The sequence below is a fragment of the Pelodiscus sinensis genome, chromosome 1 (genome assembly GCF_049634645.1).
Source record: "Pelodiscus sinensis isolate JC-2024 chromosome 1, ASM4963464v1, whole genome shotgun sequence".
In the NCBI taxonomy this organism is placed as follows: Eukaryota; Metazoa; Chordata; order Testudines; family Trionychidae; genus Pelodiscus; species Pelodiscus sinensis.
In genome coordinates this window covers 294,883,961-294,907,313 of record NC_134711.1, presented here as the reverse complement: position 1 = coordinate 294,907,313, position 23,353 = coordinate 294,883,961, and the positions used below count along the sequence as shown (strand labels likewise).

Below are 23,353 nucleotides of genomic sequence, written 5' to 3'. Positions count from 1 at the left end.
TTGTTAGTCTCTAATGTGCTACTAGTCTATTTGTTGTTTTTTAAGTTTTTCATTAAGGTTAATGATTTTTTAAAATGTTCACTAGCTTAGCATAATTTTAAAAAGGCACAGATGATACTACAGCATGATGCACCCTCTTCAGGCAAAATTATACACAATGTTTCATCAGCTGAGAGTTGCCTCATGAACATAAAAATGTAACCAATCACAAAGATACATAAAGCATCTGTCAATCATTGAGAGGAATAAAAATACACTTGTAATTTCCCTCATTTGACTAGCATTTGGTATGAAGCAGGATCTGTCAAATAACAGCTGGTATATTTGATTTCTTCCTGCAGGAAAAGGAATCCAAGATGTAAAGATCTTTTAAGAGATGCCTTTTGTTCAGAAAAGGCTGATATTTCTGACTTGGCTTAACTTTTTTCAGTGGCCGATGGTTAAAAAAAGAAAAACAAGAGAAAAAAGTTGTTAATCTTTTAGATTAAGATTGTAGTTACAGAAATATAAAGATCTTTTTATACTTGGATATAAGTAATTCCTAACTGTCTCCATTATGCTTTAATATAATCCTTTGAAATGTACTTTTAGGTTTTAATTTTAAAAACGAGCCCCATCTATTTCTGAGAAATAGATTAGTAATTTAATCAGATTAAAAAACTAAAACAAAGTATACAGTCTTTGCTTGGAGATTGCTCTCATTTCAGATGAACGTCAAAACTTTGCTATATTGGAAAAATTTCAAAAACATTTCATTTGTACTGACTGGTATGTATGCAAAAGACTATCCAAAAGGCAGTTCTAAAAATAATCCCAAAAAATTGAACTCTAAATAGAATGCATGTTTAATAATGTACAATGCTGTAAGACCAATACAGTACTCCTTTGTACGGCTTTGTATGGCTATACTATCTTCTATCTCGATCTGAAAGAACTTTACAAACATCAATGGACTGAGTTTAGGACCACGCCTATGGCCCTCACCACAACAGTATCTAAGCACCTAAAGTGTTCCAACTCTAATTATACTATCCTGTTTATGAGCACTTATAAATAAAATTCAGATATGTCAAGTAAGATTATGTGCTCTCAAACTATTGAAAGATTTAACATTAAGGAGGAGAAACTAGAACAGAAACAGAAAGGATGATTTGCATAATCATGTCACAGTGTTATTTTGAAAAATGCTATTTCAAAAGTGAAACGGTGGTCTAGACGTGGTTCTTTCGAAATGAAAAGCCTTTTCTGAAAGATCCTGTTTACAGGCTTTTCGATTCGAAAGAACCACGTCTATTTCACTTTTGAAATAACTGTGCATAGTGCCAGTTCTTTCATTTTTTGAAAGAACGCCATGATGCAATTATGCAAATGAAGTGCAGGAAATTCAAATTCCAGCTTCATCTGCAATTTTGGTATGTCTAATTTACATCCCTCTTTTGAAAGAGGGATGTAGTTTAGACGTACCCAAAGAGATCTTACCCAAGTTAACATTTGGATTTGATTTTCATAAGCACGGTAATGGTAGAAATTTGTGATGATGAGCATCAGATCTTATGAAGTTTTGATGTGCCTTTGCCCTCCATGGCATGGGATGAGAAAACAGAAAGAGAAGGCTCCAATTAAAAAGTGTTTGTGAAGAAACACTGAAAAAACTGTTTTCATTCCTCTTTAGTGGTTTGCTAGCTACTTAAAAACTAAAGTTTTAAAACCTTTCAGTCTGTCCAATCTAAAAGCAGGGAATCTACACTGTTTACATTATCTCATTTATTATTAGCAAAAGATATTTGGCTCTCAACTGAGTGTGAATGTGTTCTCAACGCTTGCTTTTTCAGTGAGGCATGTTAACAGGCTGATGAGACTAAAATAAAATCTAGTTCTCTCTTGGATAATTGCTTCTCTGTTTTCAAGAGCCACATAGACAGGGTCCAGTGCTCCAAAATAAGAGCGGCACTCTCCTGCTGCCCTGCTAATTCAGCATTTGCGTTCTCTACATGCACCAAAGGCTGTTATCTCCATTTAATTGCGGGGAGGAATTCCTAGGGCCTTGCCTGCCAGAGCACCTGGCCTCCTCCATATAGGTTAGAAGCTCAGCATGGAGTCACTTTCAACTATAAAACTGGATGTTGGTTCAGTAGTTTCTCTCCTACTTCTGCTCCTCTCAGGACTCTCTCACCAGTTCATCTTTGTGTGTTTGATGTGGCAGAAATTCAAGTTACAGTTAGAAAGGCACTATGCACAGTTACAGTTGGTCAGCACTAATTGCATTAGAAATCTCAAACATCTAAGTATTTATAAAGTATTCAGCTGTGATAGCTCACTGTAGGCACCAATTCCAGCATGCAAGTCGATAATAATGAAGTGAAGACTTCCATTTAAAAAAAAGAGCTATTCATTTTGAATTATGTTAAATGCTAAATACTAACTTTTGGGAGTGAAGGTTGTTCTGCTTTAAGAAGTTAGTTTTGACATGACATATCCCTTGACTTAAAAGATCAAATGCGCAACAAAGCTCAAAAATGCATGAGAAAAAATTATTCATATAAAAAACCCTAAAACAATATTGGATTCATTCTTTTAGTTCAAATTACTTTCTAAAACTTTAGGTGCTGGCCTGTGACATATAGAAGGTTGAAGTAGATGTTCTGGTAGTCCCTTTTGGCCTTAATCTCTATGATTTTGACTGAGAGAGTCCTTGCAGGATTAGCCACTTAAGCCTTTCAGAATATTAAAAAAAAAAAAAAAAAAGTGTTAAAAATGGAAGGAAAACTTGAAACGTGTAAAAGATTTACTGTATTGTGTACTCATCATATATGTTTTTCCAAACAAATTACTATAACACTGTTAGTTCAGGTCTGAGATAATAAAATAGCTATAAAATATAATTACTCCAAAAGAAATGGGATAAATTAACTATTTCCTACTTTTTAGCCTACTTGAATATTCATCTGAAAGGCTAGAACATTTTGAAAAAGAAGAGCAGAGTGGGTATTTTAAAAAAAATCAATATTCAAAGCTATAGTTAATATTAAGGATGTGACAACCCAGCAAAAGAAAGGAAGTGGACACCGGTGCCAGCTTGAGTTTTATTCTCTCGAAGGGAGGAACTGATGACTTAGGAGCAGGTACTAGAAGTACGAAGATGGTGCTGCACCCCCACGCTTCAAGTGGTTTTTATTATACACAGATCTGACAGTTTGGTTCAGTGGTTCATGGCACCCCCACTATAAAAATGTCTTAGAACTAGGGATGAAAAATTGTGTTTAATCTGTTAAGCAGTTAAATGTTATGTTTAACAGCTTAACCACTTAAAACGGGATTCAGCCAGCTGGAGCAGCTCACCAACCGCAACATGCCTGCTGCATCTCCTGCTTACCAATTAACCACTGACACTCCTACCTAGCACCTGGCTAAGGGTCAAATCACATATTCTAGTAACATAGGAGAAAAGGCCGTATTAGTCCCTTCCTTCCTATGTAACTCAGCTCTTTATTGTGCTAAATGATCCTGAATCTCATCAACCCAGCAGAGGTCTGGAGAGGATTCTGTAGACGTGCTCACATGAAAGGACTCCACAGCCTAACGAACCCTCTCATTTGAGAGCTGATGCACAGTAGGTAAGACCACCAATATCTGTGTCCTAAGACAGGCGTGCCCCTGATATGGGCTATTTATTGGCTTTTCTACAGCACTCCACTGCCCCTACTTCCAACTGCTATAGTAGTTGAGCCCTTCCCTAACTCAAAAGGGTTTCACGAGGATAAATTCATTAATACTAGAGAAGTACTTCCCTTGTTTTATAGATGAGGACAGGAGGCAAAAAGACACCAAGTAACCTGTCCATATCTCGCAGGAAAACTATAGAGGAGATGGTAATACAATCCAGATCCCAGAGTCCCTGTGCAGCATCAAGACTATCCTTTCTCTCTAGCCCCCAATGGACAATCTCAGAATGAGATCATCAGCCCGCAGCAGTATACAAATCCATTAAGGATCCCCTGCTGCTCTAAGGCAGAGTGAACAACCCTTCCCCCACTTCCAGGGACCTTACGGAGACACAATAAATACAGACTGTCTCCCTAATATTGACTAGAGGCCGATTGGGATGGAATCAATGACTTTGTTGGGCAGCAGCAAGAAGCTGGGTTTCTCCCTGCCCCCCTCCCCTTATCTTCACTCAGTCTCAGGAGATGTGTGGAGTCTCCATGGTACCCAGCCAGATTGGCTGCTCAGCTCCAGCCAAGTTACACATCACAAATGCATCAGAGCCCAGATTTATCCAAAGGGAGTCTCAATTATTGGATTGTCAGAGCCTCATAGTTTTGTGCAGAAAATGTTTATTTAATAATTCATGCTGTTTCTAAAGGGTGAATTATGCTTCTAAATAGTTAAATAGGGCAAATCTATTAATAAAACATGCAATGACTGGATGCAAATATACACAATGAAACTAGAAGAGAAATTTATTGAAAGCTACATTAGATATCAAAGGGAAAAAACTAGACAAATTTGTTACTTTGGAATATTTGCAGAGAATCATGGAAAAATATGGAGTATCTCTTTTCTCCACTAAGACCCTAAGCATTATTGATACGGAGCTTTAAGTATCAGAAAGCCTTAATGGTATTAAAAGTAAATTACCATAAAGCAAAACTAAAGCATAAGTCTAACTTCACAGTAGTACCTCTGACTAAAACAGGTTAGGATACCAAATTGAAAAGTCACCTCTTCCTTAAAATTTGGCACCTACAACAGTTGCACATGACCTAAAAATCCTAGTCAAGTGAAGTCGTATTTTCTATTTCCCCTAGTGTATTCTGTGTACTTGACTGTATGTGGTATGTAGTCGTTCTAATTGTCTCTCTGATTTCTCTCTTATGCTGAAAAATCCCTTAAACAGTCAGAGGAGCCTCAAAATCCTCATACATTTTAAAAAGAAACTGATACTATTTACAACATATTATTTTGAGGTTATCAGCAACTGGAGTTATTTGAAACTGATGGATTTCAAACAAAGAAGCCTGATCATTTTCCTTTTAAGGACCCCTGTATTTTCTTTCTAAAGACCAGACATCAACTATACTCATTGGTTTCGCACAGCTGTTGTGTCAGCCTCCTGAAGTAATAGATACTCCTTGAAGTTAAAGAGATTGCCAGAAAAGAATATATTTTGAGGGAACCCACTTTAGGACTATCCTTATTATGGAAACTTCATTAACATTAATGCAAATGAATTAATAGTAGAAATAGATCTGTAAAATGTAATTACTTTTTTTCTTAAGAGCAGATGAGTCTTGTGCTCCAAGATTATGAGTTCTGTTTTTTCTGTCTGCTATAGTCTTCCTTTGTGACCCTGGACAAATCACTCACCTAGAAACTGATTTTCAAGAGGACCAAGCACTACCATTTCAGATTAAGTCAATAGGAGTTGTGGGAGCTCAGCACCTCTGAAAATTAATCCTTAAATCCAATACAGGTTGAACCTCTGTAGTCCAGAACCCTTAGGGCCTGACTGTGCTGAACCAGAGAATTTGCTGAAACATGGGAGGTCAATAAGAATGGCCATACTGGGTGAGATCAATCGTCCATCCAGCCCAGTATCCTGTCTTGCCAACAGTGGCCAATACCAGATGCCCCAGAGGGACGGAACACAACAGGTAATCCTCACGTGATCCCTCCCCTGTCACCCATCTCCAGAGAAACAGAGGCTAAGGACACTATTTGTACCCATCCTGGCTAATAGCCATTGATGGACCTAACTTCGATGAATCTATGTAGCTCTTTTTTTCCCCAATATTGTTTTTCTAGAACCATTACAAACACTTCCACTGCTTGTATCACTCCACATATACCATTCTCTGATGTTGCTCTAAATGTGTTACACATGTTTTAAATGGTCTGTACATTGTTCTCACAGGTTTTTGTTGCTATTGAATAAGAATAGGTTACAACTCAGTCCAGCCATAATCCCTCTTTGAGACTAGAGGAGAATACATCTGCCCAGCAGCTGAGATTTCCTCTTTCTTCAGTGGCAGCACTAGATAACTTACACAATATGGCTATGTCTACACTATACGGTTTTTACGCAAGTAAGTCGACAGAACAGAGGGCCTTTTGCAGTAGAGTTATTCCTCTTCCCACGAGGAGTAATTCCTTTTTTTGCTATAGCTCTTGTGCAAAAAGGCATGTGTGGTCGCTCCAGAAGGGTTTTTGCACAAGAAATCCCTATCGGAAAAAGCACAGATGCTCTCATGGCCATTCTGTGAATGGCAATCAGAACTTTCTTGTGCAAGAGCATCCATGCAGCGTGGATGCTCTCTTGAGGTCTGGACGTGCTTCTACGCAAGAACTCTTCTGCAAAAGGCTTCTTGCGCAAAAACCCTGCAGTATAGACTAAGCCTGGATGTCTACACCAGGAGTGAGCAAAGGAGCCAAGCTGGTGGATCTCGCCTACAGCTGCCCTGCCACTCTCCTGCTCTCAGACCAATCAAGACCTGGGGACAGGGCAGCGCGTGAAGTCTCCCCGTGCCAGGGGACAAGAGACTTCTTGTGCGCCCCAGTCCACAGACTCTAATTGGCTTGGGGGCAGAGGGAGTGCATGAGGTCTCCTCCTGCTGCAGTGCCTAGAAGGAACCACCAGCCATTTTAAAACAGCTGGCAACTCTTTGTAGGCACCGGGGGTGAAGAGGAGAGAAGGGAGGAAGACTTCACATACCCCCAACCCTAGGCCAATCCTGGTCTGTGGACAGGGGAGCACGCAAAGTCTCCTGGCTCCGCCCCTACCAGGGCAGCCTGGGGCCACTTCAGAAATTTATGAAGTGGTCCCCTTTTAAAAATGACTGCCTACCCTGTAGTCCTGCAGCCGGAGTTTTGTGAGCCTGAGTCAGCCGACATGGGCCAGTTGTAGGTGTTTTACGGCAGCATAGGCATTCCCATGGTAGCTGTCATCATCAAGATACTCTAATAGGGACATTCCCTCACACTCTCAAGTGCTAAGTTACAATGAAAGACAGCACTAAAACCGTTCAAACTGTATTCATGGTTTTTACTGCCCTTCTTTCCAACTTGATACCAGGACCATCTTAATGCCAACTTTTAGGAAACAGAACAGCATGGACAGAGTACACCAGAAGCTTTTTTTACATGTTAGGCTCTCTCGAACAATATTTTTTGGTGTACTTTTAAAATATTCATAAGATTTGAAGGAGTGTTGGTTAGCTGGTTAACATGCAATGAATTGTAAAGTTGAGCTAGAGAGCAACACAGGATGGTGAGGGAAGTTTCTAACTATGTGATCTCTCTCATATCAAATACCAGAGCAAGGCTAGACTGCAGGTTCCAGACACTACCATCCACTGAGAATCCCATCAGTGTAGCCCAAAAGCCATCTTGTATCTTTATCACAGACACTCGTATTTAAATATTAAAACTTGGCTAACACATTTCTCCCCTCTTGCATATTGTATGCCTCTGAAGTATTTAGGAAGAGAATTTCTGTGTAGCTGCATTATTTAGCTGGTTTTAGGCTATAGTTTACATGAACATGCTAAATTGAATACTGCTATGTTTTTAGGACACACAATAATCAGTCTGTAAGCACCCAGAGCCTGTGGCCACTAACCCACAGAAAAATCCCCTGGGGGCTGCACATAAATGGAAGCAGCCTCTCCTTCTCCCCCCCACCAAACAAACCTTCATTGAGGTGGCTCCCAACTGAGAAGACTCCCCACGTACCAGAGACTATGGGGGCTCAGCCTAGTAGACTTTGTGTGCTCCAGCCCCACAATAGGGTGGGCAGGAGGTGGGGAGGATGGAGTGCTAGCCCAGGCTTCCTAATGCTGAGGGGACTGCTGAGCCTCGGGGGCCAGATCCAGGCAAGCCAGGGGCATATCTAATCCCTGGACCTTAGGTTCTTCACCCCTGACCTAGAGGAAAATAAAGTTATAAGGAATTACCAGCACGGATTTGTCAACAACAAATCGTGCCAAAAGAACCTAATTTTCTCCTTTGTCAACATTAGTGGCCTAGTGAATCAGAGGAAGCAGTAGATATGACCTATTTTGATTTTAGTAAGGGTTTTGACATAGTCCTCCATGACATTCTCATACGAAAACTAGGAAAATGTAATGTAAGTGACTGGCTGAAAGACTACTCAGAGTAGCTAGCAATGGTTTGTTATTGGATTGGAAAGGTGTATTTAATGGGGAAACACAGGGGTCAATCCCTGGGTCAAATATTATTCAATACTTTTATTAATGACTTTGGTAATGGAGTGGAGAGTATCCTTATAAAATATGTAGATAACACCATGATGCAAGGGATGGTAAGATTTTACAAGTATAGGATTAGAATCAAATGACCTTGACAAATTAGAGAACTGGTTTGAAATCCACAGGATAAAATTCAAAGAAGACAAGTGCAAAGTACTAGGCTTGGAAAAGAAAAATTAAAAGCAAAACCACAAAATGAGGAATACACTGGGTAGTATGTAGAACTGCTGAAGAGGATATGGACATTATTGTTCATCTCAGATTGACTCATATTCAATGTGACAGTTGGAACAAAGGCTTATATCAAAGGCTTATATCAAAGGCTTATAACAAGAGTAACGCATGTAAGATACAAGAGGGAACTGTCCCAGTCTGCTCTCTGCTGGCAAAGACTCATCTGGAGTAGTGTGTACAACTCTGCGTGCCGCACTTTAGGAAAGATGCGGACAAACTGGTTAGAGTTCAGACAACAACAAAAATGAGAAAAGGCTTAGAAAATCTAACCTAGGAGGAAAAAAGTTGGCATGTTTAATTTTGAGTAAAGGAGACTTAGGGGGGACCTGATAACAGTCCGTCACATATTTGAGGATTATTATGAAGAGAACTGTGGTCAGCTAGTCTCGATGTCCCCTAAAAGCAGGACAAGTACAGTGAAACCTTTGTTATCCAGCACTCTGTTAACCAGGACACTTTGTTAACCAGCATTGACCCCAGCCACAATACTGTCATATCTTCAAGCATGCAGGCATAGCTTGGATTACCATGATTGGCTTAATTTTTTATTTAAGAAGTACTAATCATCTTTAACTCAAAATAGAAATGGGAGACCAACTGCCTCACACTACAAAAGTACCAATATTAAAAACTTGAGTTTTACTATTACAGGCAGTCCCCGACTTACGCGGATCCGACTTATGTCGGATCCGCACTTACGAACGGGGCTTTTCTCGCCCCGGAGCTCACGGGCGGCAGGTCGCCACCTGTGTCCTCCGGGGCGAGAAAAGCTTCTCCCGGTCTCCCTGGTCTGCTGGGGGGGTCCAGCAAAGCCGCTGGACCCCCCCAACAGACCAGGGACACCCGAGCAAAGCCGCCGCCTGGGCGGCTTTGCTCGTTTGCCCGGGAGCAAAGCCGCCGCCTGAGAGGCTTTGCTCCCGGGCAAACAAGCAAAGCCGCCCAGGCAGCGGCTTTGCTCGGGTGTCCCTGGTCTGCTGGGGGGGTCTAGCAGCTTTGCTGGACCCCCCCAGCAGACCAGGGGGACAGGAGCAAAGCCGCGGAGCACGCCCGCAGCGGGACAGCGGAAGCGCGCCCGGGCTGTCCCGCTGAGGGCGTGCTCCAAGGCTTTGATCCCCGTCTCCCTGCAGACCAGGGAGATGGAGAGCAAAGCAGTGGAGCACGCCCGCAGCGGGACAGCCCGGGCGCGCTTCGGCTGTCCCCCTGCGGGCGTGCTCCGCGGCTTTGCTCTCCGTCTCCCTGGTCTGCAGGGAGACGGGGAGCAAAGCCTCGGCGCATGCCAGGAGTGGGACAGCCGCGGCGCACCTGGACTGTCCCGCTGCCCGCGTGCTCTGCGGCTTTGCTCCGGGTCTCCCAGGTCAGCAGACCAGGGAGATGGAGCAAAGCCGTGGAGGACTTGGGCGGTCCGCCACCCCCGTCTCCCTGGTCTGCTGGGGGGGGGGGAGGGGTGCAGCTAGTGCTTCCCCCTCCCCCCAGCAGACCAGGCTTTTCTTGCCTACCCCGGGGTAGAGCAGCTGGGGGCTGCCGTGTTGGTCCCGCAGCGCCGCTCCGGAACAACCGGGCAGCACCCCAGCTGCTCTGCCCCAGGCATCCTGATTCAGCCGCTGCTGCTCAGTTTCAGCAGCGGCTGAATCAGGATGCCTGGGGCAGAGCAGCTGGGGTGCTGCTGGGTTGCTCCAGTAGCGCCGAGGAGCCGCGCTACTGGAGCAACTCAGCAGCACCCCAGTTGCTCTGCCCCAAGCTTCCTGGAATCAGCCGCTGATCAGTTTCAGCAGCAGCTGACTTGGGGACGCCTGGGTTTCTTAAGTTGAATCTGTATGTAAGTCAGAACTGGCATCCAGATTCAGCCGCGGTTGAAACTGATCAGTTTCAGCAGCGGCTGACACCAGTTCTGACTTACATACAGATTCAGCTTAAGAACAAACCTACAGCCCCTATCTTGTACGTAACCCGGGGACTGCCTGTATTGTCTATTGGTTTTTCCTAGGTTGATGGGACCCTCAGATAACCAGAATTTTTAGATAACCGGAACATCCTAACCCCCAAGCGTGCTGGATAACACAGGTTTTACTGTAGTGATAGGTGGAGGAATCTGCAGATCTGCTTTATGTCCGTAGTTCATTTTTGCAGATACGGATACAAATTTTGTATCTAGAGTCCTGCAAATTTGTGGGTATACACTTTATACTCAGGGGTATCTTCATTCACAGCTGTGGATGCTGACATCCATGGATCATAATTGCAGATTCGGATACAAATTTTATATCTATGCAGGGCTCCAGTAATAGGGTTAATTCAAAGCAAGGGAGAGTCAGACTAGATATTCGGGAAAAAAATTTCTAACTATGAGTAGTGAAGCTTTAGAATAATCTTCCACGGGAGATTATGGCATCCTCATCATTGGAGAATTTTAAGAACTGTTTAGAGGAATACCTGTCATGGATGGTCAAGATTTACTTGGTCCTGCCTTAGCATATGAGCAGGACTTGATTTCTTGAGTCCCTTACAGTTCTACATGTCTATGAAAGGTATTGGAGTTAATAGAAATACACTCAAGTCTTAATATAAAATTCAGTGTGTTGCAAACGTAATAGTTTCAAACAATAAGAAATGTAGAGCAACATAAAAGACAATTACTAGAACTGATAAAAATGATTGAGCAGCTGTTTCGATACACACACAAATTGTTTATTGCAGTTTCACTATGCGAGTTATATTTTCAAAACCTTGATCAACTACTATAAAAATTAAAAATAGAAAAATTAATTTAAGCTAAGTGAAAGTACCTACCAGCGTTCTATATGAAGAGCTGAAAAAGTCCGTGAGGCAGCTTCTCTGGTTAACAGTTTAAATCCACATTGTGTATCCCTGATTTCCTTGACACAGAGGAACCATACTAGGAAGTGGAACCCATACATGAGAAGAGTTCGGAAGTAAGAACGCTGTGAACGAACAAAAGCCAAGAAATCAGATGTTTTCATTTACATGGCAACAGGAACTTCTGATTTGGTCTGAACACAGGATGAGAATTCTACTTCATGACAATTTTGAGGTTAGAAAATTGTGTTTATTCCACATGAAATAAAAAGAGAACTGTGGTGGGGGAGAGGTGTATCGGACAGTCACAACTAGGATCTCTCCTGGGATGCATGAGCTGCAGATCTAAGTCCTTGTCGAGTTTTCAATTCAGATTGTACAAAATCATGCAGAGCATGGACTTGATTGTGAGTCTCTCAAATCCCAGGCCAATGCCCTAAACACCCAACTATATAATCTCTCCTCTGACATCCCCCCCAAAAGTTTTGGGATAACTGAGGTTTCTACAAAGTGGTTTGGCGTTAATGACACACTATAGTTGGCTGAAATCATTTTGCCTCAACCACCCCTACATTTGAAGCTTTATATAATGGTATATGTTACAGTACAGAATGGGATCCTTATTGCAACTATGTATTTATAAAGTTTTGTTTCCAAAACTCACATTTAAACAAACAATACACCTACAGAATGTAGGAGGTCAGGACAGCAGTGTAGCAAATTCAGGATTTACTGGTGTGGCGTCCTGACAGGTCTTTTGCTCAGTTAGTGATGATAAACATTCAGGTGTGTGTGTTTTTGTATGCTTGTTTAGTACATCATGCCAGCTCTGTGCAGGTAGCTAGCATAATACTTCAAGAGAGCCCCAAAGACTACAGACTCAGATAAGATACAAAGGCACCCAAAGCTATGTTTATAGTTGAATTAAGTAAATTAATAGTCGTAGGTAGCCAGACACAGCTGGTTGTCTACACTGGCCGCTTGAATTTCCGCAAAAGCACTGACTTCCTACTGTAAGAAATCAGTGCTTTTTGCGGAAATACTATGCTGCTCCCGTTCGGGCAAAAGTCCCTTTTGCGCAAAACTTTTGCACAAAAGGGCCAGTGTAGACAGCTGAGATTTGTTTTCTGCAAAAAAAAAGCCCCGATTGCGAAAATGGCGATAGGGGCTTTTTTTGCGCAAAAGCGCATCTAGATTGGCCAGGGATGCTTTTCCACAAAAAGTGCTTTTGCGGAAAAGCGTCCGTGCCAATCTAGATGCTCTGTTCCACAAATGCTTTTAACGGAAAAGTTTTCCGTTAAAAGCATTTGCGGAAAATCATGCCAGTCTAGACGTAGCCTCTGAGTTCCTATGCATTTGTACCCATGACAATGGACACGACTTAGTTAATAATATGGATTTCATATGGCCCCCTAGGCTGGAGAAAGAGTTAAGTTGAGGTACCACATTTATAGACCGAGATAAAAAAAAACGTATGATACACACCTTACACATCATTTGATGTATTAATGACACATTTGGTACCTTCCCTTGTCCTTTCCTCCAAAGCATTCCTATTCACCACCTATTGTTATGCTTTTCCTCCTGTTGTTTTAAACTATTTTGTTATGTACTAAGTTGGGGTGTCCTTGTGCTGTCCTCACATATTTCATGTGCTTTTAGACGTACTAGCAGTTCTACTGCAGAGTTTGTGTCCTGGACTTGAAGGTAAACATCTGCTTTTGTCTGTTACTCATAAATGTAACTCTTGCTTACTTTGGTTCAGGTCTCAACGGCAGGCCCATGCTTTAGGCACTTTCTTCTACACTCCCCCACTTGTCGTCTTTTTACTGGGATGATGTTTACCCATTATCCAAGAAAAACATAATGCCTGGTCTGAAGGTGACCCAGTGGGCTAAAAACTGTTATGTGGCTACCTTGCTTTGCCGTTTACATATTTATGCCCCATTTGTTTTTTAGTTTGCACTTTTTTTGTACGACTTAGATTTTATTTGCCACTGGTTTTTTTAATGGTTGGCCTGGGAATGTTAGGCCTGGGGCTTTGGTTGTAGAATGCAGTTTTATGATTGAACCTTGGAGCACTGCCAGATAAGAAATATATATGGATGATGTGGATATGGTGTATATAATTGTAGTGTATGTGGATATACAGGTATGTGTACCTAAGCCATCATTTTATACCCAAACATAATTATATATATATTTTTAATATGATGTGGCAGATTGGTTTTCAAATGTAGTGCTATAGACAGGAATGCATTTTTATTAGGGCTATTATAGTTACCATTATTGGCTATAGGCTGAGTGTTTTGCAATATTGGAATAAGTATTGTTACAGCGTGTTTTACAAGACTATGTGTTTGAGAAGTAAAACAGAAATTTGGAGTAGTGACATTACAAATGATTTTTTTTTATATAATTGTTTTAAAACTGGTTATTACACAGTACTATTTATTTATGTTATATGTTACTCTTACTGCTAGTGGTTGCTTTTTGGTGTAAGCTTTGCTGGGCAGGAAACAGGAATAGCTAGCTTTTTTGTTTTATTGGTAACACTGCTTTGTGATACAACAGTAGTTGATATAGAGCCAGCTGATTTTTATGGATGTTGTTTTTTAGATAACCTACGGAATGGACAGTAACTAATTTATTAAATGTTGTGTTAGGAGTTAGTATTGATACCCAGATACTGAACAAGATTGTTTTGAACAACATATGCTTTAGTTAGGATACTGTGTTATTGTCCCTAAATTATGACTTATGCTAACAGTGAATTTTTTTATTTAGTGTATAGTTACTATGCAACTTTTGATTTACCACTTGGTTGTGTTTTTTATGTTGTTGGTTTTTTCTTTTTTAACCTTTGTGATGGTTAAACAGTTTAGCAATGTTATGCACATTGTAAATGGTGTACATTAATACAACAATACAGCAATAATACAGTGATACAGCCGTACTACTGTTTACACAGTAGCCAGCTTTAAGTTAATTATTAGGGATTTTTAGCTGATTGCTAATTTAAATGTCTATACATGGTGGATGGAGGTGCATTTGACCAGTTTTTATTTATAAAACATTTTTTTAAACACTGGGTATTTTTTATTTATTTATATAATGTTTTTGTGGTATTGGTTTGTAGTAGGGATGTCATAGCACAGTCGATTAACTGATAAGCAAAAGCTTATAGGTTAATGCTATAGACTACACACATTTCCCTCCCCTCCTCCAGTAAATTTTTCAGTAGGCTGGCCAACAGCCTGGCTCAGTCCTTGCTTTCACTGGATCCAGGACCTACCCCTGCTGCAGCTCTGCATTTAAGATGTATTAGGAGCCAGGCAGGCAGCCTGGCTCAGTTGTCTGGGAGCTCAAGCCCTCACCCCCGGACAGGGGCTGCTGCTTCTGATTCAGAGGTAGCAGCACAGGGCAACAGTCAGCCTGTCCATGAGGTGAGCTGGTTTTTAAACTGGCTCCTCTGGTGGAGCAGCTCCCCCTGCCACTTCATGCTGCTGCCTCTAATACAGAGGCAGCAGTGCAGAGTGGCATGCGGCTCTTCGGGAGTGGAGCCGGAGCACACTGGCTGCCAGCCCCACCCCCAGGGACTATAGAATGGCTGAGAAACCAATAAGAATTCACGAGGTTAATCTATTATTCAATTAACCGATATTTAACAACCCAAGTTAGAAGAATGCAACTTTAAACAGCTTAAATTAGTTAACAGAATAAAAAATTTTTTTTTGTTTTTTTTTGTTTTTAGTAACCCAAACTGTAACACATGGATTAATTTAGTTTGATGGGACCACATTTTTCATGACATTAGGCTATACCTTTGTAATTGTTAAATAAACATTTATTTTTATGTGATATACATTACTAATATTTTATACTAAACAAAACATTTAAGTGCTAAAATAGATGCTTACAGTTTTTTGTGAGGAGTATTGCTTTTTGCATTTTTTTAGCAAGAGAGCTAACAACATAATTCTTACCACACTTTTTAGAATCAACTTGCCTGTGATACCAATTTTATTTTTGTTAACTGTTTAGAAGCACAAATATTAGCAAATACAATTTTTCTTTAATAGAACTTAAAAGAGAAGAAAAAATAAACCAGAATGAATTTTAAATACAGGCAATAAAACCAACATGAAATTTAACTGCAGGATGATGAAAATACTTTGACAGTTGATTGTATTGGGAAACAAAGGTGGAAGCCTCTTGAAATAGTTTGATTAGCTTTATGCATAAATTGTTATTTTTTAACTATGGCATTTTTATAACTATATTTTAAAAATGAGAAATTAACACTTTGTTAATAGCACATTTACCTTTTAGGAAGGTACTTGCATTGGAAGTGATTCTTAATTAAAGGAGGGGAAAGAAATGCACATTTTCCAAATAAGCTAAGTTGCTATGCTTTTGCTCCTGTTGTTTTAAAACTTTTTTTTATTATGTTCTACATTGGGGTGTCCTTGTGTTGTCCTGATGGAATATATGTACATATTTCATGTGCTTTAGCAGTGCTAGCAGATTTAGTGCCAAGTTCATGTCCCAAACTTGAAGGCAAACATTTGCTTTTTTTGTTACTCATAGTATAACTCTTGTTTACTTTAGTCCAGCTCTCAGGCCTTACACCAGGCCCATGCTTCAGGCTCTTTCTTTCTCCTGTTCAGAACTTGGTATAGATCATGTAAGTAGAATTACATAGATATGTTAGGACATAATGTTGCACTCACAAAAGGATGTTTATTTTAACCATACACAATTCTTTTAAAATTAATTTTGGAAGCTTAGATTTTAAAAATTTAAACACATTTAAGTTAGATGTAAAATAGTAAAGAGATCCCAATTACTATTTTAATATGTAAATTAAAGATAGTTTTATGTCAGGCCTTAAAAGAACGACAACAAACCCCACTTCAACAGCATCCTTTTATTTGTTCACTGCTTGATTTCTTTCATTCAAGGTCAGTGCAGCTTAAGCGAGTACTGCTTTAAGGACACAAAGCCATGGAACTTACAGGAAGAGGATGTATGCTTATGAATACTGTACATATGACGGACTGAGCAACTGTTCTCCTATACAGCTAGTCATGAATGATGTATAACACACATGTAAATATAATACAGAAGAAGCCAACACTTGTCAGTACTTATTTATCTTGTAATTTAGTTTATGCAAATATCTTTAAAGTTTCCAGTAGGGATGTAAGTGACTAGTTGACTATTCAATAAGCATAAGCTTATTGGATAATCAACTAGTCCCTCAACTAGTCGCTTCCTCCCCCTTGCTGCATCTATCAGCAAGGCGGGGGATGGGGGGAGAGCAGGAGCCGGTGTTGTGGGGAACCGATTTAAAAGCTGGTTCCCCCCAGCACCATCTCCGCGGGCGTGGGCAGGAGAGTAACGGGGACTGGACACAAAATCCCAGCTCGTACCCAATCCCAGACGCTGCGGCTCCCCCAATTATTGACTAATCAACTAGTCGATTAGTTGATTCAACTAAATTTAACAACTCTAGTTTCCTGTAGATTTTCTCCCATTTTGCTTTAGCTGGAACTTTTATTTATGAGTAATTCTTAAGCACTAAGACCAAACCTTGGTCCTAACCACAGACCCTCCCACCTATAGGTGAAGTTTGGCTCCACAGCCCTATTGTTTCTGAATTCAGAGAGCATTCTCCAGTGGCTGCTCATCCCCCCTTTCCTGTGATCCCATCCCCAGTTAGAACATATGGAGTGCTACTGTGGAAAAGGCAGCATCATTCTCTCTTTCCCTACGTGACACTTAGGAGAGGGAACAGGCTGCATGATTCAAAGAGCTGGCAGATGACGGGATTAGTAGTACCTGATCTGCTGAAGATTTGCTCACTACAGTAACAGAGAGGTAGGGGGAAGCAAATTTGCCCTTAGAAAGGCCCATTCCAATTCTCCTCCCTAATGTCTTGGGAGAAACCTTGTGAGGGAAAGAGGGAGCTGGATGCACTTGAAGGGAGGTCATCTGTATACGATACCTCAGCAGCTTATCACATGACACAGAATCAGAGAGCCCTTTTGCCCTGTATATCAGCAGTCCCAAAGTTTTCACATTATACCTCCACTGCCCAATCTGCACCACCATTCTCTCTTCCCCCTGGCTGGGAGTGGAGTCACTGGCTCCCACCATGGCCAGCTGATGCAACGGATGGGTGCAGTGCAACAGCCAGGAACTAGGTCTGCAGCTGATGGCAAAGTAGAGATGGAGGCAGAGTAACATTCCCTTCTTGCCCCAATGGAGACTGGCCTGGGCCCCACTATTCAACCTGTGCAAACACACAACACAATTTAAGGATCCCACTTTATATGCATCTGGCCAAATCATCCCTGAGATTAATTGGTCTGGTGCACAGCCGGCATACGTAGATAGTAAGGATCTTCTGTACCCATTAACTTTTTGAGCACAGGGTCCAGGATTTAGTCCCATTATTGAAAGAGCTTCAGGGTTTCTTCTCAACTATGATGCAAACTTTCTACTCACGAATGCTCACATGAACATTGCCAGAGCACTGATTGTGTTTGGGATCTAGTCTCCTATCGGATAATCTGGAGGGAAAAGCAGTGCTGAATTTGTGCCAGGACTTGCCAGGGCTCTTCCCTGGCCCCTCTTTGCATGGCAGTTTGTAGCCCTGACATTTGTGGGCTTGCTGCATGAGTTATGAATGTAAAAATATTGCTTGAGCCCCAAGAGGAAAATTGTTTGAACCCCAAAAATTATTTCATTACACTGGGGAAAAGTAGAAGATATACCAGGATTTGAACTCCATTCTATTGCCTTCTGAACTTTTGCAGTATTTTGTATACATTTTAGAATGATTTTAAGTATCATACACCAGTGCTTGCCAGTGTAAACACAGCTTGTTCTAGAGAAAATGTAGCATTATGAGTTCATTTAATGATGTTAGATAAATTAGTCCAGCAATGTGTTTGATGCAATGTAAGTGCAATGTCTGTGCTATGTCTGCCAAAACATCAGTACAACAGATGTAAGACGAGATTGTGTGCTGTTGCGAGTTTGTTGCATAATAGTCACATAATAAATTGTTCTGTCTAGTGTGTATTCAATACACCATTCTACTGCAGATTTCCTATTCATATTGAAATTCTGCTTTCATATGGATTACCAATATTTCTACAAACCAACCTTGTAGTCTCTGTCTCAAGGATCTTTTCAGAGGCTCTTTGCCTGGAACTCATTCAAGATTAAAACACTGTGTTCATTTTCTCAGTATGCATATTCTATCAGAAGAAGAAACATTCACTTGTCATTGGTAGCAATTTTGGAAACCTGCAAGCATGAGACCCGCTAGCGGTCACGGCCTCTCCAATTTTCCTTTTCCAGGGCAAAGTTGTAGCAAGGAGTTTTAGGAAAGTCCTTGCACTGCAAGTGATTCTTAAAGGAGGGGAAAGAAATGCAAAAGTTCCAAATAAGCTAAGCTTGCAGGAAGTTCAGAATTTCAAATCTACATTTGCTGGGGCAGTCTGGATGGCAACAAGGCAACCATTAACATGATATTAATTTTCATAATGTTGATTGCAAGAGAACTGTGATACTCTTTCAAATGTTTTATTACTACTTACAACAAAACCTTTGCCACTCAACCCAGGTCTTAAAAGTGGAAGAGTGACAAATTGTTGGACTAAAAGGAAAGAAATTAAAGTCAAGAAGCCAGTTGCTTCTCTCCGTTATCCCAGTACTTGGAGAATGTGTGCATGTGCATGAGGAGCCCATGAGCTGCAGAGAAATTGTAGAACCACAGGCCTTCCAAAGCATCTGCCTGAATGTTCTGTGCCTAAAGCTCTCCACTTGTGGTACGTCTAGACTACAGGCTTTTGTTGACAAAGCCTTGGTCAAAAAAGAGCATCTAGACTACAGCCAATTCTGTCAACAAAGCAAGCCACTTTTTCAACAGAGTCTAGATGCTCTCTTTTGAAAAAGCACAGTGTGGATGCAATAGCTCCTTTTTTCGACATAACTCTGTCAAAAAAAAGGCATTATTCCTCGTAGAACGAGGTTTACCGCCGTCGACAAAACTGCCATGTTCTCTTGACTGTCGACAGAACACGGCGGTAGTGTAGACGCAGGTATAGTTTTGGTGACAAAAGTCCACTTTTGTCGACAAAACCGTGAAGTCTAGACACACCCTTAGTGATTACAGTTTTGGTTTCATGTTCAACAGATTTGTGCACATATACTGTCTTCTGCGTTTGAGACCAAAAAGCCCGTTCTCTGCTGAAGCAATTGATTTAAATCCTTGTAAGCTGAAATCTAGCTCAAACTTCCTGCTGGTGGTGTCTGAACTCTGGGAACACAGAGCTTTTAGTCACACTGGACTACTTCTAGAGGTGCCAGGAGAACAGCCTTCCCTACTATCAGCCTCCATGCATTTTTGTATGTCTTGATTTAATATAAAAATGGGAATGTTCATGAAAATATAGCAATTCTAAGAGACAAGTTCACAGTAGGGAAAAGACGCTTACCTGTGCTATTGAGTCTTGTTCCAAATGAGCTCGAGAGCCACAAGCAATAGCCATCTGGTCCTGCAGAGAAACACATACGTAAGACCTGGAAACTAATTGCAACACCACAAATGTTTTCTGAATCACTGGCTTCTTCTATTCAGGTTTTTTGTGTAACCTTAAAAAGCATCCTGAGGGCCTCATCTTGCCACTGAATTGGTCAAAGCAATAGAAATTTCTGGTTTTGAGGAGTTGCACAAACCTTATTGCTTGAACGTGTAGCTACAATAAAGCCTTTCTATATTTTATGGATTGTCTAAAACTTATTGCATTTTGTATATGGCAAGTTCAGATTGTTGCATTTTATTCAGGTCTTGTTCAGGAGTAAGGATACGCCTACATTTTCCAGTAAATTAGCACAGCTGCTATCGATGCAGCAACTATTGATTTACTGAGTCTGGTAAAGACACAATAATTTGACAGGAGTGCACATACCCATTGATTTGTGTACTACACCTCCTCAAGAAGCATAAGGAAAGTCGATAGGAGATGCTCTCCCGTCGACACAGTGAAGGGAGACACTGATAAGTAGATCTAAGTATGATGACTTCAGCTATGCTATTCATGTAGCTGAAGCTGCATAACTTAGATTGAGCTCCTCCCCGTAGCGTAGACCAGACATAAGAATGTATCTGAACATTTCAGAGAGAAAAGTATTTCATAGTTCAGACAACAAAAATATCTAGGTACATTTAATATGTATGAACACGTTTGGGCTTAAGACTTCCAATAGGGAAACAGGTACCAGACCGGAAGATCTGATTTTGCTGATACTACAAATTGTAGGGGATACAGGCTTCCCCCGACTTGCGACATGATCAGTTCCAGAGATCACGTCACAAGTTGGGGGCGTTGTAACTCAAGTCCGCGTTTACGACAGACGCCGTACACTGTTGTAAATGCGGGGTCGAGGATGTAAGTCGGAGGTTTTCAGCCCCTTCCGCGCTTACGGAAAAGACCATTTTTTCCGGAAGTGCCGGGGGTCGTAACTCATGCCACCGCAAAGCGGGGGCCTTCTGTACGTCCAACAGCTTGTATTAAAATAACTCACACATTATTACTTTTGTAATGAAAAAAAATCATTTCTGGGCTTTAGGAAAATTCTGAAGAATTAAGGCCTGCTGCCTTTTCAATAGCACAGATTTAAAAGACACGTAAATCAGTTAGCGCCATCTACTGGGGTCAGAACTTTATCTGTTTGACCAAATGGCTATTTTAGACCACTTTGTATCAGCACCAATGGGGAACAAATGGGGGAGAAAAAATCTTAAGTATAGAAGTTACATATTGCTCCCTTCCATTATGAGGAGGGTTACAAGTACCACATCAACTTGTGGTGTTTAAAAAACATGCAACCTAAAAATGAGTTCTCTCAAGTCAAGCAGCTCTAAAATGTCACTGTTATCCTATCTGGATACACACTGTGATCTGACATGACCTCCAAAATCATTTTTCCCCCCCAAGATAAAAACGGTTAGTCTTCATAGAGGACACTTAATCTGAATAAACTGACATCTGCAAATTAAAAGTCAGCCATCTGCTGACAGGAAATAGAAGAATTAGAATAAAATAGAGAGTCATTCTCTGAACAACGTAGGAGGAAATTGGGTTAAACAACATATCAAATTAATAAAGGAAGAAAAAAGCAAATTTTTAAATAAATAGGCAGCATGTGAACTGTTATTCTAGAAAGTAAAAAAGGGCTAGCAATGCAAAATGCCTAGATCGGACACTCAATGAAGATACAAGAGTCAAAGAGTGCAAATTAAGGCTCCAGATCTTGCAAAAAGATATGCAACATGCTTAGCTTGCTGCACTATAAGTAGTCCCCATGATGTCAAGTTCAAAGTTATGCACATTTTAAGTATTTGTAAAATTGGGACCTAGAATTCATACATTCAATATGTGTTCAAGAAACTTGTTAATAAAGAGAAATACAACCATTCCATAAACAAACTAATTCAGCTGAAATGACAGCTACTTACTGGCCAAGGCTGGAGATTTCTGAGACCCTCTTCTACTTTTTCAATATCTGCAAACTTTGTGGCTCCATCTGCATCTGCCATGAGAATTTTTTTTCCTCGAGAGCTGAATACACCCTGCAGATAAGCCAGTAGTTAAAACCTGCACCAATACAAATCAATTATTATCATAAGCTAACTGCAAGGCCACAGACATCTAAAAGAAAGCAAATTCCTAAAACACTAACCTGAATGGAAATACAGAAAGGAATTAGACTAAACTAACAGGTGTGAATGCAATTTCCTGGTGACAGCTTGTTGATAAAAAACAAGTGTTCGTGGTTATTAATTTATATTACCATAGCACTCCAGTGCCTCAATCTCTGATCAGAGCCCCACTGTGTTAAATATTGTACAAACAAAAAAAATGACAGCCTCTGATTCACATAGCTTACAATCTAAGAACATAATACAAGAGACAAGGGGCTACAACAAAAAGATGGGGGGAGCAGAAGGAAACAATGAGTAATACTGGTCTGCATGATAAGCAGCTGTCACGGCACACCAGCTGCCTAATAACTGTACAGTTTTTCCTTGATCCATGTTCCTTGAACAAAAGCAACATTGGGACAGGGTTTAGGATGCTACCTTCTAATACATCTTCAAAAGCAAAATCTCTAAAATTTATTTAAAATAAAGCACAACATAACTTCTGTTAGCATGGGGCAACAGCATCAAACCTGGAGTTTGACTGCATCATATTCTAGGTGCTACATGAGGTGCAAATTCACAAGAGTATTTGTGCTTAACTCTGTGCAAAGTGTGTTTGCAGGCTTTTGAAGATATAGAACTTCACTGTCTGATCCAAAATACTGCACACTAACTCAGAAACATGGTACCTTTCATTTCAAGTAAAATTAAACAGAGGGTTTAAGTGTTTTTTTAAATATAAGAGAACATATTTCCTAGATTTACTGATTAGCTAATTTTAAGAGTCTCAAATCAACAGCTATGTATTAAAACAAATGAAAAGCACTGCCAGTTTTATCACCTATGTAAAGTGTAAAGCATAACCATAATTTTAATCAGTACAATTTTTTCCTCAATGCTGATAGAAAATGCAATGTTGAGGGGGGTATATTTTCTGGTGGTCATGTACCATTCAGACTCTTCCTGTCTACTACATACAGCAACAAAAGCACATCTCAAATGTGCACTATACAAAGAATAAACTCTCTCCCAAGCAAGTGGGCAGAGGCAGTATTCAATGAGAAGACTCCATGCACTTGAATATTAAAATATCCTGCACAAAGTCATGCTCTTCGCCTGGAAGAACTGAGGAAAAAAATACATCTTTGGTATAAACTTTTGTGCTTTTTCATTCAATGTACTGCCTAAATACTATAATCATAGGCACCGTGGATTACTCTCTCATAATGCCTTTATATAAATCCATGGTGTGCCCACATCTTGACTACTGCATGCAGATTAGGTCGCTCCTTCCCCAAAATAGATATATTTGAAT

At 40.6% G+C, this 23,353-nt stretch overlaps 1 protein-coding gene across 1 annotated transcript in view; it reads right to left on the bottom strand.

Moving 5' to 3' along the window:
- The window catches only part of ALG5 (ALG5 dolichyl-phosphate beta-glucosyltransferase), a 51,588-nt gene that overhangs the window by 12,409 nt on the left and 15,826 nt on the right, over positions 1-23,353 (bottom strand). The window contains exons 6-8 of the mRNA XM_075919156.1: positions 21,853-21,966; positions 19,829-19,888; positions 11,289-11,440 (exon numbers count right to left, since the gene is read on the bottom strand). Coding sequence (XP_075775271.1) covers positions 11,289-11,440; positions 19,829-19,888; positions 21,853-21,966 — 326 coding nt within the window. The remainder of the gene's footprint in view (positions 1-11,288; positions 11,441-19,828; positions 19,889-21,852; positions 21,967-23,353) is intronic.